This window comes from Centroberyx gerrardi, chromosome 1 (assembly GCF_048128805.1).
Source record: "Centroberyx gerrardi isolate f3 chromosome 1, fCenGer3.hap1.cur.20231027, whole genome shotgun sequence".
Taxonomy (NCBI): Eukaryota; Metazoa; Chordata; class Actinopteri; order Beryciformes; family Berycidae; genus Centroberyx; species Centroberyx gerrardi.
This window is the reverse complement of record NC_135997.1, coordinates 3,006,474-3,019,300: the sequence shown is the minus strand read 5'-3', so window position 1 is coordinate 3,019,300 and position 12,827 is coordinate 3,006,474. Positions and strand designations below refer to the sequence as shown.

General features: G+C 39.1%; 2 protein-coding genes across 4 annotated transcripts; one reads left to right on the top strand and one right to left on the bottom strand.

Moving 5' to 3' along the window:
• Positions 1-1,241: 1,241 nt before the first annotated feature.
• Positions 1,242-3,606, bottom strand: hddc3 (HD domain containing 3). Its single transcript, XM_071921135.2, has 4 exons — positions 3,375-3,606; positions 2,607-2,662; positions 2,254-2,494; positions 1,242-1,455 (listed from the first exon to the last, which is right to left on the bottom strand). Exons 1-4 carry the CDS (start codon positions 3,484-3,486, stop codon positions 1,325-1,327), a joined length of 540 nt encoding a protein of 179 aa, XP_071777236.1. The 5' UTR covers positions 3,487-3,606; the 3' UTR covers positions 1,242-1,324.
• vps33b (VPS33B late endosome and lysosome associated) lies at positions 2,510-12,700 on the top strand. 3 transcript variants are annotated; one of them, XM_071921134.2, is made up of 24 exons: positions 2,510-2,529; positions 4,320-4,433; positions 5,136-5,216; positions 5,317-5,378; positions 5,464-5,513; positions 6,020-6,087; positions 6,195-6,240; positions 6,339-6,433; positions 7,402-7,506; positions 7,665-7,755; positions 7,835-7,912; positions 8,570-8,643; positions 8,736-8,822; positions 8,918-9,008; positions 9,096-9,170; positions 9,374-9,438; positions 9,543-9,597; positions 9,689-9,735; positions 10,126-10,258; positions 10,710-10,783; positions 11,061-11,162; positions 11,307-11,382; positions 11,562-11,681; positions 12,458-12,700. In XM_071921134.2, exons 2-24 carry the CDS (start codon positions 4,338-4,340, stop codon positions 12,535-12,537), a joined length of 1,851 nt encoding a protein of 616 aa, XP_071777235.1. In that variant the 5' UTR covers positions 2,510-2,529; positions 4,320-4,337; the 3' UTR covers positions 12,538-12,700. The 3 variants fall into 3 exon arrangements, with proteins under 3 accessions (XP_071777235.1, XP_071777233.1, XP_071777234.1); XM_071921132.2 differs by lacking the exon at positions 2,510-2,529 and adding an exon at positions 3,573-3,659 and having other exon boundaries at positions 4,316-4,433; XM_071921133.2 differs by lacking the exon at positions 2,510-2,529 and adding an exon at positions 3,802-3,841 and having other exon boundaries at positions 4,316-4,433.
• The last annotated feature ends 127 nt before the right edge of the window (positions 12,701-12,827 follow it).

Below are 12,827 nucleotides of genomic sequence, written 5' to 3'. Positions count from 1 at the left end.
CTTCACTTAAAGTTAATATCTAACCTACATTGTACAACAATGACGCAAATCAATTGGTTATATATTATTAGACACATTATCTCAGAAATGAACATACCGGTAGTTAAAGTGTAAATATGATAATTAGAATGGAGGCTCTAGCTACATTCTACACTGCAGTTCAGCAATGCATGACCGCCATCTAGTGGTCATGCTTGGAATTACCTGCTATGATATTACTGCTATATTTGTCCCAGTTTAACGATATGATCTAGAGCCCGACCACATTACCCATTTGCTCTTTATTCATTAATGTTAATCCCATTAGAACGTTGTAGAATGTTTATCATAACATGTTAGGCACATTTAAATCATCATAAGATAATGGTCATCCTTGGTTACAGATTATATATTGGCAAATATATTTATATTTGTTGATTCCTTTCAGAACCGCATCTCTAACTTAGATAAAGAATCAGTGTACATTTAAGAGTGATTTAAGCTTTGTGTTTCTTCCTACAGAGATCACAACTAACTCACCAGCAGAGGTGTGACCAAGTCAACTTTTGTCGAGTCCCAAGTCAGTCTCAAGTCTTGAGGCACAAGTCTCAAGTATGTAGATTACCAAGTCAGGTCCATGTCATTAATGTCAAGTCTCAAGTCTACATGTAGAACAGCAAGTCAAGTCAGAACAAATCAAGAGTCCAGTATCAATTTAATATCTTAAAGAAAACTAAATATCTTGGACTTTTCAATGCAATATGGTTTTAATAGGATAAAAACTTGGTAAGAGCATCATGAGTTTGATTTCTATAATCAGTTTCAACTTCAATAAATTCAATCATTCCATACAAATTCAGAAAACAGAATTTAAATTCAGTCGTCTGCTGGAACAAATCTCATCACTTTCAATCGAAGTCATTTACACAAACACAAGATCTCAAGTCAAGACTTTAGAAACCTTTTCAAGTCATCAAAGTACAAGTCAGAGTCAAATCCCAAGTCAGCAGAACCCAAGTCAAGTCAAGTCTCAAGCAAATAAAACGGACTCAAGTCCAAGTCATGTGACTCAAGTCTCCACCTCTGCTTACCAGCATCAGATCCTTTAGTACATTCTCTTCTACAGTAATATAACTGATGTAAAACACTAGACGGCTTCAGTGTGCCTTTAGGATCTACCTACACCACCGAAATATAACGTAAAACAAGAAAATCATTATAAACCTCAAATAAATTCAAACCAAACAACGAATAAATAGAAATATAATTTATTTGGAGTTAAAAAAAAAGAAGAAAAAAAAAGTCTGTTCCTAACTCTTGGTTCAGTATGTTTCTGTAAAGTGTCTCAGAGCTCCACGCCCCGCTGCTTGAACAGCTCCTCCAGTCTGTCCTCCAGAGCCTGGTTGGTCCCCCGCAGGCCTTTCACCACCTGGGACGCCCACACAAAATACTCCTGCACCCGCTCAGCTGTCCAACCTGACGCACACACACACACACACACACACAGCATTAACAACATAGGCAACATGAGACACTAAATAAGAAAATTGTGGATGTGATCAAGGTGCTACAACAAGCTGGAAATCAGGGTTGAGATCAATTCATGAATGAACTCATCAATTCCAATTCAACTGAGGAATTGGAATTGGAATTTGGAAAAAAAAAAACCTACAGGAAACAGAATTGGAATTGATTTGGAATTTAAGGAAGTTGAATTCAATTCAATGAAATTCTGTAAAATTCCAAGTTTTTTTTGTTTTTTCTTACCACATATCTGAGATTATACATAGTGTGTTATATATTATCACTACTGAATATCATAAAATGTTAAAGGAACCTTTCAGCTGGTATTTGATGCAGAACATGTAATGGTAATCCATACATTATGATTGAATGTGTTTGATTTGTTGAACTGGCTTTTGTTTGATTTATAATGTTTAGCGAGTCGAGACAAACTCTCTTTTTAATGGAATTCAATTCTGTTTCCTGTCATTCCAATTCAATTCACATGCTGTTTCCTTACAGCTGGGAGACTTTCACATTCACACTGCAGGAATTGAATTGGAATTTACCATGCATTCTCAGTTCAACTCATGAATGGCTGCTGGAAATAAAGGGTGGAAAAGCAGAAAAATGGGAATCTTTATGGGAAATGAATGGGAGTTGAGCATCTGAAAAACTGAAATCCTGAAAAAATAAAATCAGCACCAAAACACAGTAGAGGGGAGGGACTAAAACAGAGCTGTTGCTGGAGTCGGTGTGACAGAGGATTACCGGACGGCGTGCAGCGGTTCAGGTCCCTCAGGTTGTACAGTTTGTCAGCCAGTTTGACCAGCTTGGCCTGGAAGCTGCGGTGCGGAGCGTGTTCCACCTGCAGACGCTTCCTCTCCTGCTTGGACAGGCTCTTGTCATCCGTCACTTCCTGGACGATCCGCGCCACAGTCGCTCCAAACTTTGCTTCCAGCTCTGCCGGGCTGGTGTCCGTGTCCTCCACTGTGTCGTGGAGCAGAGCCGCCTGCAGTGATGGGACACAAACACAGGATGAGGATTGTTCTTCAACTACAGAGTAACAGATAATACACTGCAGGAGACACAGAAATTACTGACAATCACAACTGACAACTCACCTGCAAAACCTCAATGTCTGTGATGCCGCCTTCATGGCTTAAGATTCTTGCTACTCCTTAAACACACACACACACACACACACAGCTGTGAATATCAGATCTACTCATAAGAGTATATGAGTCATCAAGAGCGTAACCCTGCCTTCAAGTTAGGGCTGAGCAATATGGTTGAAAATCCATCATAAGTATTTATTTTGAAATCGATATATATCACGATATTACTCACAAAATCACATGTTAAATAACCAAATTAATATTCATCCCACTGAACTGAATGTTAGGTGGGATGTCAAACAAAACTGACACAATTTTAAATAAAATGTGCTTGTTATCATGAATTTAAACAGCAGAATCGTGTGTCACAGTATCCCAAAATCACCATATCATCACAATATGATTCCACTGAAAGATAAATGATAAACAATAATATTAAAGCCAACCCTGCCTTCAAGTGCTGTCGGAAATACCACTATTATGAGGTGATGATGGAAAGTAGGGATGGGACGATATATCGAAATTCAATATATCGCAATTACTATTTACACACTGTACACAGATTTGTGGATTATACTTGTATATATTTATTTATTTATGACACTATTTTGATAATATTCTACCCCCCATATCATTTCTTACTTCAGTCCTAAGACGTAGGATAAGAGATGGTGAATAGGGGAGGTTCAAATAATTAAAAGTACGGTAAGTTAAAAGAGTTTACGGAGAGCACTTGAAGGCACCATAAGAAACCAAACAGCAGCCTGGAGTTACCTATAGGGTGATTAATGTATGGAGTTCCTTCGGGGTCTTTACGTCGTTGGTTGCGATGTTTTTCTGCGGCAAAATTAACAGTCTCCAATAATATAATCGCGTCCGAATTCATTGCGGGAAGTTAAATACCAAAAGTGACAAAAACAGCGTCAGATTTGTAGGCTACTCTAGCTCTAAACTTGCAACTTGCTCCTCTAAAATCCTAGTGGTCCGTTCCGTATGCTGTCCGGAGGGAAACAATCTCGGCTGATGGGATCCATTCTGCTTATTTTGCTACGGAAGCAGGTAGCTGGAAATATTAAAACCACACCTTCCTGTGTTGTTGTTTAGCCAGTTGATGTTTTGATTAAACGCTACCATTTCTTGAATACCATTGTGAATATATTTTCTTGTTGATGCAAGCGTTTTGAAGCTAGATGTAGTCACGGACATGCATGTGAAGGAGCTGTTTTTAGCCAACAAGCTAGGTTAGCGTTAGCCGTGATGACAGTTGATGTTAGCTACAGCAGTGATTCTCAACGTACCCCTAATTTAGTCCACATTTGGGCCACAGTAGGACCCCCATTTGATGGGATTTTGTCTCTTGGATCCAAATCTGAGAATATTTTTTTATTGTTAGATATGATTTTGTCCTGAATTTCATGTATTGTAGGTGGAGAGATAACAGTGAAACTATGATGAAAATAGTCATTCTTCTACATTATCTAATTGTGTTAATTTATTGTAAATGAAATAATGTTGAAGTTTAACAATTCATCATTTTCCTGGGGACCCCCCGGAACCCTCTCAAGGACCCCTGGTGGTCCCTGGACCCCACGTTGAGAACCATTGAGCTACAGCACAGATTGGAGTCCCTTCTCTGTATTTCTCTTGATTGTTGGCTCTGTCGTGACATGTTCTGTTTCTGCAGTGATGTCTAAGTGTGTTTTGTGTGTATGTAGTGAGGGGGAGTGTTGACCCAGCATGGCTCACAGTGCCAGGAGAGATTCCCCGGAGCTGCCAGACTTCTCCTTGCTGAAGAGGCTGGCCAGAGACCAGCTCATCTACCTGCTGGAACAGGTAGGAGCCGGCTGATGTCTGGCTCACCTGGATGCTGCATGTCCAGGGACATTAAAGTGTTTTTATTATGGAAAACAGATCAATTTACATGACTCGTCTAATGCCAGAATTGTAAAATAATTACCCACAATTAACACTAACTAACTAACCCTAACCCACATTATACATGACTTGAAAATATACATTTACAGATTGCAAAATATACATTTATAGGAAGAAGAGTATAGGGGAGACAATAACAGTAAAATAAATGAAATGAATAGTGTAAAAAAGAAAGGAAAAAAGGAGCATCACACTATCATTGCTTTTAGAGCTTATCTCTCTCTATCTCAGTTGTCTTTGTCTTTTCTAAGATTTGAGAGTAATGGAACAGAAATGGTTTATAGAAGGATAGGATGCTAGCGTTCAACCCATATGTGATTTTGAAAGCCGATATTGATAGCTGTTTTTGTACTGAAGCTGCCGATAGCTGATATTTTGTGCCAATATTCAACCTTTTTCTGTTTTCATGCTGAAAACGGCAAAATTTTATTCATATCAGGGTGGAACAGCTTCTCAAACAGCATTTAGACCATCATGGGACACTAAAACTCTCCATTGAAACCCAGACTGATGAAATATCGTCTCAATATACTGGCAGACTAATATCAGTCTTAGACCTTATATGTCATGAGGGTGTCTGTCATGTTCTTTGTCTCGTAGCTGCCTGGGAGGAAGGACCTGTTCATCGAGGCGGACTTGATGAGTCCTCTGGATCGTATTGCTAACGTCTCGACACTAAAGGTAAACTTCATTAGCTGTTATTTTCCTAACTGACTCCAGAAGTGAAGTGAAGTTACAATTCAAATATTGTTTTCCAACGTTTTTCCCCCTTTCCTTACAGCAACATGAGGTCGACAAACTGTACAAAGTGGAATATAAACCTATAGTCAGCACTTCAGACCAGTAAGCACCCAGATACATTTATATATAGATACATTATAGACACACCTGATTGACTGCCTGATAATTTGGCATTTCTCTATCATAGGCTGTGCTTCCTGATCCGTCCAAGAATCCAAACTGTGAAGTGGATATGTGGTAAATACAGTAGAATAGAATAGAATTTCAATAGAATCATATGACATAATGATATTGAGTTATCGTGATACACGATTCTGTTGTTAATTAATGATATAAAGCAAATACTAATTCAAATCTCTCACAAAATGAGATCTGAAACAAATAAACAAAACAAAAATACAGTTTAGTCATACTTTATATTACCATGCAGTTCAGTGCAATGAACATCAGTGTGATTATTTAACATGTCATTTTGCATATGTTAGCAGATATTATATATATTAACGTCAAAATAATTTCTTATATAGACCCGATTATTGTGATATTAATTTAGTCCATATTGTCCCTATTTTCATCACAGTGCTGATTAGCTTCAGCTTGTCACAGAGTTGTCAAATTAATAGTTTCACAACATAGTTAGGCAGTTATTATGTTGTTCCAATATGCTTTTAAATACTATCAGCCTACTAAATAATAAAGGCAAAAAGGCGAATACTTGTAAATACTGTCCCCTCTTTCCACAGATGTTGCCAACGCAGACAAGGCAGCTGGAAAATTCAGAAGATACAAGATCATATTTACCCCTCAGAAGGTGGCGGCTTCTTTGCAGGGTTTTACTCACTTTACTTTGCCTTGGTTTGTGTCAAATTCCTGAGCTTTAACTCCTGACTCTGCTCTGTCATTCTCTCTGACATCCAGTTCTACGCGTGTGAGGCGGTGCTGGAGGAGCAGGGAATCTTTGGTGGTAGGCATTCTTGGTGTTTTTACCTTTCATTTTAGAATAGATGAGCGGCGTCTGTGTTAGTGAAGGTAATCATTAACCTTGTTTTTCCCTTTCCACAGATGTGACCACTGACGAATGGGCTTTCTATCTGCTTCCACTGGACGATGACATCATCAGTCTGGAGCTCCCAGAATTCTTTCGAGACAACTATCTGGTAATGATGCACACAGGGTCTGAAACTAACACTTGCCCAGCGCCAGATGCCTGTAAAATTTGTCCTTGGTGGATAAATCGATCCAGTTCACCTGTCACACTGACTAGAGAATATCAGTTCTAACAAGGCAGGGATATTAAACCAACATCATCCACTCCATTACACAAGAACTGTTTTCTTAAAGGTGCCGTATTATTCAGTTTTACTGATTTTGTTTTCAAATATACTATGGCTCAGCGGAAGAATACTATTCTTCATTATGTTTTGCAAATAGTTTATTTAAAAGGGGATTTATTGAATGAATTTGAAGACTTATTTCCTCAAAATACTGGATCCTGATTGGCCAACAACAGCAGCTCCTCTAATTCAAATGAGGAAAACCTGCTGAGTGGAGGCTTTCCAGGTGCAAACTGGCCTGATTGGACGGATATCATTAATTCTTTAGTGAGGGAGCCAATCAGGATCAAGTCCGACTGTGGTGCGTTTACTGGAGTTAGTCCCAAACAGAAAGGATTGATTTTTGAAAACATGATAACTTTAAATTTAACTACTCAACCAAATCAAATTTTAACAATTTCTTCACTAAACATCTTTGATCATATCATCTAACTATAAAGCGAGGAATCTCTGTCTGTGAGTGAATGAGTGAGTGAGTGAGTGAGTGAGTGTGTGTGTGTGTCCTTCGCATATCTCGAGAACCGTTCGTCCAATCTACTTCACACTTGGCGGGTGTATTGCTGGGGACCCAAGGACGTGCAGTGTCGGATTTGGTGCAATTTGGACACACGACACGTTCAATATTACTAAACTTTGAATAAACAAGCGGCCAGCGCTCTGTGCAGCAGCGGCGCCAACGAGCACTGCACTAGTATGAAGATAAATAGAGGAAAATGTAAATTCCTATAATACGGCCCCTTTAAGTGTCTACTTGTACTCAAAGCTAGCACATATAACTTGTGTTTTCCCAGGAAGGGGATCAGCGCTGGGTGAGGACGGCCGGCAGCGCGCTGCATCTCCTTCACTCCCTGTACGGCCCGTTCTCCAAGGTCTACGGGATCGGACGATGTTCCAAGGTAGGATCAGAGATGCTATGGGACGTAATTTGCTCATCCACAGTTTTGATAAGCTCGACTTCAACAAAGCTACTGTTTATTTGTTTTTTTAAGATGTACACGATAATGGATTTAGCTTCTATTAATCCTGTCTCTCTCTTCCTTGTGGCTGCTACCAGATGGCATATGAATCGTGGAGGGAGCAGGTAGAGGAGGGAGAACAAAAAGCTCGACAAGCTGAAATCGGAAATGTTTTTCTTATTGATAGAGGTATGAAGCCGTGTGTTCTTCTATTGGTAGATGCCGTTTTGCACTTTTTCTCCCTAACAGTTTATCATTATCGTTGCAGATGTGGACTTTGTTTCTCCTCTGTGCTCGCAAGTTGTCTATGAAGGACTAGTGGATGACATATTTAAGATCAAATGTGGTAGGTGTTGTAATAGCAACATGTGAATGCAAAGAGTTATTATGTTCAGTGTGTGTGTGTGTGTGTGTGTTTTCATCCACCAAGATATCTTCTCAACTGAAACAATGGGGTCGGGGGACAAAATATATCTTTTCGTTGACCTGGAAGGCCTCAGGTGTCAGTGGACATGTGGGACGTCAGAGCGCTCTGACTGCATTGTTTTTCTGTAGATTTAGATAGTGCTGAAACGATTAGTCGATAAATCGATTAGTCATTCGACAGAAAATTAATCGATTAATCATTTTAGTCAATTATCAAGTTGAAATGCCTAACATTTACTGGATACAGCTTCAAAAATGCCACGATTTGCTGCTTTTCTCAGTTTCATATCATTATAAAATGAATACTTTGGTTTTTTTTGGCTGCTGGTCAGACTAAGTAAGCAATTTTAAGAATCACTTTGGGCTCTGGTAAGTTGTGATGGGCATTTGTCATTAGATTAGATGTCATAGACTAAATTATTAATCGAAAAAACAGTCGCTAGATTAATCAAGAATTAAAATAATCGTTAGTTGCAGCCCTAGAATTAGACTTTTTGCAAAATGATATTTTGGGTGCAGACTATTTTGTACACGCCTCTGTGTAGATGTGTATTCTCATCACATCATTGTTGTGTAGGATGTGTGGAGTTTGGACCTGAAGTTACCTCCTCTGACAAAAGCATAAAAGTGATGCTGAACTCTCAAGATAAGGTAGGAGAGACGCTAGAAATACGCATCTGTTGTTTTATTTCATCATTGATTTCAAGTGAACTGCCTGTCTTTAACTTCTACATGTCTCTTAGGTCTTCAATGAAATCAGAAATGAGCATTTCTCCAACGTCTTTGGCTTTCTCAGTCAGAAAGCCAGGAATCTCCAGACTGCATATGATGTGAGTGAACATGAGAAGAGTATGAATAACACTCAGAGCTCATCAGAGTCTTAAGCTGACTGACTTCACTGACACTGTTTTCTTTAATTCCACAGAAACGTCGTGGGATGGACATTCAACAGATGAAGACATTTGTGTCAGAGGAACTAAAGGGATTAAAACAAGAACATCGGCTCCTGAGTTTACGTGAGTGTCACAGTGATATATACGTGAGATTGATGTGAATCAGATTTTTCATATATTTGTATCATTGAATTGCTGATTCTCTTTCAGATATTGGTGCCAGTGAATCGATGATGAAGAAGAAAACAAAGCAGGACTTCCAGGAGCTGCTGAAGACTGAACATTGTAAGATTGCTTCACTACACTGTTCTGATTTTACTGAAATGTGTGTCTTCTTAATTTATGTCATGGTGTTTGCCAGATATTTTGAGCCTGTGCTATTTCAGTCTCGAGTGGAAAGACTGGATAGCTTAAACTTTTGAAAGTCTTTGTAGTATATTACATGACATTGCTTGGGATACTAATCTTGTTTTCTCCTACTCTGCCAGCCTTACTTGAAGGGTTTGAAATCCGTGAATGCATTTCCTTCATAGAGGAGCACATCAACAGACAGGTAAGTCAATCAAATATGGAAATGTGGATGATAATAACTCTATGATAGAAAACTCTGCTCTGATGTGTTGGCTGTGTTCTGTTATTCTGTTTTATTTCCTGCAGGTTTCCATGATAGAAAGTCTCAGACTCCTTTGTCTCCTGTCTCTCACGGAAAACGGTGAGTCGTCTTGATATTTAATACCAGAGACAGAATCAAAATTGATCTCACGCTGTAATAATAACAGCTATGTGTTTGTATTTTCTCACAGGACTCCTGCCAAAAGATTACCGATCATTAAAAGCACAATATCTTCAGGTGAGCCTTAACATGCGTCTGGTTCTGGTTTTTGAAATTGTGGCTTCTAATGCAGGGGTCCCCAAACCTTTTCATGTCAAGGATGCCCAAATAGATAGACATGAAACCACAGGTCCCCTTTTGATACGATTTTTCCTGAGAAACCATATATGAGAAGACGTTTGTTGTTAGATATGACTTAGTAGAAGTAGTACAACCTAGATAACAGTGATACCTTATACATTCTTTCATTGTAATAATATCTAGTGAGTAAAATAACAGGGAGATTAAACTAGTCCACATTTTGCTGTGGACCCCTTGGGGCCCCTGAAGGACCCCTGGTGGTCTCCGGACCCCACTTAGTGAACCACTGGTCTGATGCATAACCTTGACTCTGCTTGGCCTGGTCAGAGTTATGGAGTGGACCACCTGCTCACATTTGCCAACCTGAGGCAGCTGGGCCTGCTGGTGGAGCAGCAGCCGGGGGAAACACTGACTGTCATGGAGAGCAAAGTGGGAAAACTGGTCAACGACAAAACTGCAGGTGAGATAGCCTTGATGTGATTTATGTACTTTTATGTTCTTATGTCCCACTGTCACCTCTTTTTAAAGTAGGCTCAAAACATTCCTTTTCTCTGTGGCCTTTTGCTAAATCATCTGTATGTAGATGTAACAGGTGTTATTTTTATTATTATTTATTTTATTGATTTATGTTTTATTATTATCCTTACTTGCCTATTTTATCTTTTTTTCTTTCTTTCTAATGCCATTTTATGAATTGATAATGTAATTTTACCTGACAAATTATGTATTTTTCGTGTTTTATGTGAAGCACATAGAAATTGCCTTGTGTATGAAATGTGCTGTATAAATAAAGTTTGCCTTGCCCTTATCTTGCCTTAGATCCTTAATTCTCCTCCATATCTTGTCTTTGAAAGACAATTTATGAAATGCAGATGACTGTCTTGATCCTCCCACTTACTGCTTTTTTCTAGGAAAGCTGACTGATGCCTTTTCTTCCCTGGCAAAGAAGAGCAATTTCAGAGCCTTGAGCAGAAGACTGAACCTGGTAAGTGATTGATAACATTACTGTTTTGTTCTAAAACAGGACTGTGGTGTGTCTGTGTGTCTGTGAGGATGTGCGGACAGGATTGGCCCCGATGAAACGCTAGATGGTGTTGAAATTGGATGTGCGAGCATGTGTGTATTTACTCTATGACATTCCAATAATGCATACAGTATATTCCCTGAGCACCTAATATTGTTTTAAAAAACTGGCATGACATATCTAGATGGAAATGCTGAACAACATCAGTAACTGTATTGTCTTATTATTTTCTGTAAAGGTGCCTAAGTCAGATGAAGAATATGATCTGCGTGTCCCGCGGGACATGGCTTACATCTTCAGCGGGGCCTATGTTCCTCTCAGCTGCAAACTCATCGAACAGGTGGGCAAATCAGCATCAACCCAAGATTCATTTATTACATAGGGTCTGATTCTCTTGTTCACAATGGAGGGAGACAAGTAAAAATGAAAGATGATTAGTACCATTACAAAGCTTTTTGTTCTTCTTGATGTGTGTCATCTGTAGGTGTTGGAGCGAGACGGCTGGACCGGGCTTGAAGAAGTCACCAGGTTGCTCAATGGGCATGAATTTGCTGTCACAGGTCAGACACTATGACTCTTCAATATGAAGTTACACAATGGCCTTAAGCATTTGAGACTACTGGTAATATTCACTGTTTTTTTTCAGTGCAGCGAGTGCAAAACCACATCCATGTGTAGTTTCTGTGTTACCTCTCTGTTTTGAACTGCTGAGTGTTGAAGGTTCTCTGTGTCTCATCAGGCAGCAACGGAGCTGATTTAAGAGCAAAGAGTGACGCTCAGCGCGTCATCCTGGTCATGTTCCTCGGCGGCTGCACCTTCTCTGAGATTTCAGCTTTACGTTTCCTGGGCAGAGAGAGAGGTAAAAGTGACCTGACTTAAGATTGTTGGTGGGGACTTTTGATATTAAAGGATAATAGACTAACAGTGTTTTTTTAAGTCAGTACCAAAGGTCCAGGTTCCTCTGTGGTGTCTGCACACAGTCAGCATAGTTGCAGATATCATCACTCGCTCGTTTTCCTCCCTTCAGAAGAAGCCATTTGCTGCCATTCATTCTTGTCCAGTATAAAAAACAACTTCCACAGAGCGAGAGAATCCATCACAGTAAACATGAAGCCTTAAAGGACTACACCAAGTATCAGAAACAAGTATCTGCCAGGAAATAATCCCTCAAAAACATGTTGCCTTACAAACTTTATTGTAACATCCATGTCCTCTCATTTGGGGCGTCTTTGTTAGGCGGGATAACAGTTAATTTCAACCCAGCTTTGACACCATAAAGTTTGTATTTTAAAAACAACAAAAAAGTGCATTTAAAAAAACAAAATGTACATACAAAGGACATGCATTATAAAACGATTAGGGGAAATGTAAACTAAGACAGTAGTAAATGGGCTATAACTCTAAATGACACCAGTATCCTCCTTTTAACGTGTTTAGTTGTCAGAAACTGTATCTACAGCTTTTGCAACTGATGTGTGGAGAAATTATTGCTTTTACGAGAGATTAGGAATGAAAACATAGCCCATAACTTAATATACATTAGATCTAATGTTTGCTTCGACTACATGACCTGAAAGCTAAGAAATAAATGCAAAAATGTGTCTTAATAAACTTTATTCTGTTTTCTTTTTCTAGGTTACAAATTCATAGTGGTGACAACTGCGATTACAAACAGTGCAAGACTCCTAGAAGCTTTGCTGGACAACCATGTATGAATTCCAGGACAGCCTACAGCCTCATGATGGACAGACATTCGAGACATTCCTGCAGTCACTTTTAACGTCCCTTGCATTACCAAATGGAAAATGTTCAGTTATCCATGTATGACAGCAAATGAAGTGTAAAAAGATGTATAAATGAATAAATGTTTTTAACACATTTTGTTTTTTCTTCCTCCATGGAAATGTTATGTTTTAATATGACTAATGTATGTCAGAATGATATGAATTCTCCAGCCTGCCAACAATAGCACCGTTGTCGCTTAGAGTGACAGAACGCCGCGCCA

Bases quoted from the DNA above. Each gene is read 5' to 3' on its own strand.
- hddc3 (XM_071921135.2), bottom strand. From the start codon at position 3,486: ATGAATTCGGACGCGATTATATTATTGGAGACTGTTAATTTTGCCGCA. The intron at 2,663-3,374 runs GTAACTCCAGGC...TGTGTGTTTAAG, and splicing joins ATACATTAATCACCCTATAG to GAGTAGCAAGAATCTTAAGC. The intron at 2,495-2,606 runs GTGAGTTGTCAG...CCATCACTGCAG, and splicing joins CAGACATTGAGGTTTTGCAG to GCGGCTCTGCTCCACGACAC.
- vps33b (XM_071921134.2), top strand. From the start codon at position 4,338: ATGGCTCACAGTGCCAGGAGAGATTCCCCGGAGCTGCCAGACTTCTCC. The intron at 6,434-7,401 runs GTAATGATGCAC...GTGTTTTCCCAG, and splicing joins TCTTTCGAGACAACTATCTG to GAAGGGGATCAGCGCTGGGT. The intron at 11,163-11,306 runs GTGGGCAAATCA...TGTCATCTGTAG, and splicing joins GCTGCAAACTCATCGAACAG to GTGTTGGAGCGAGACGGCTG.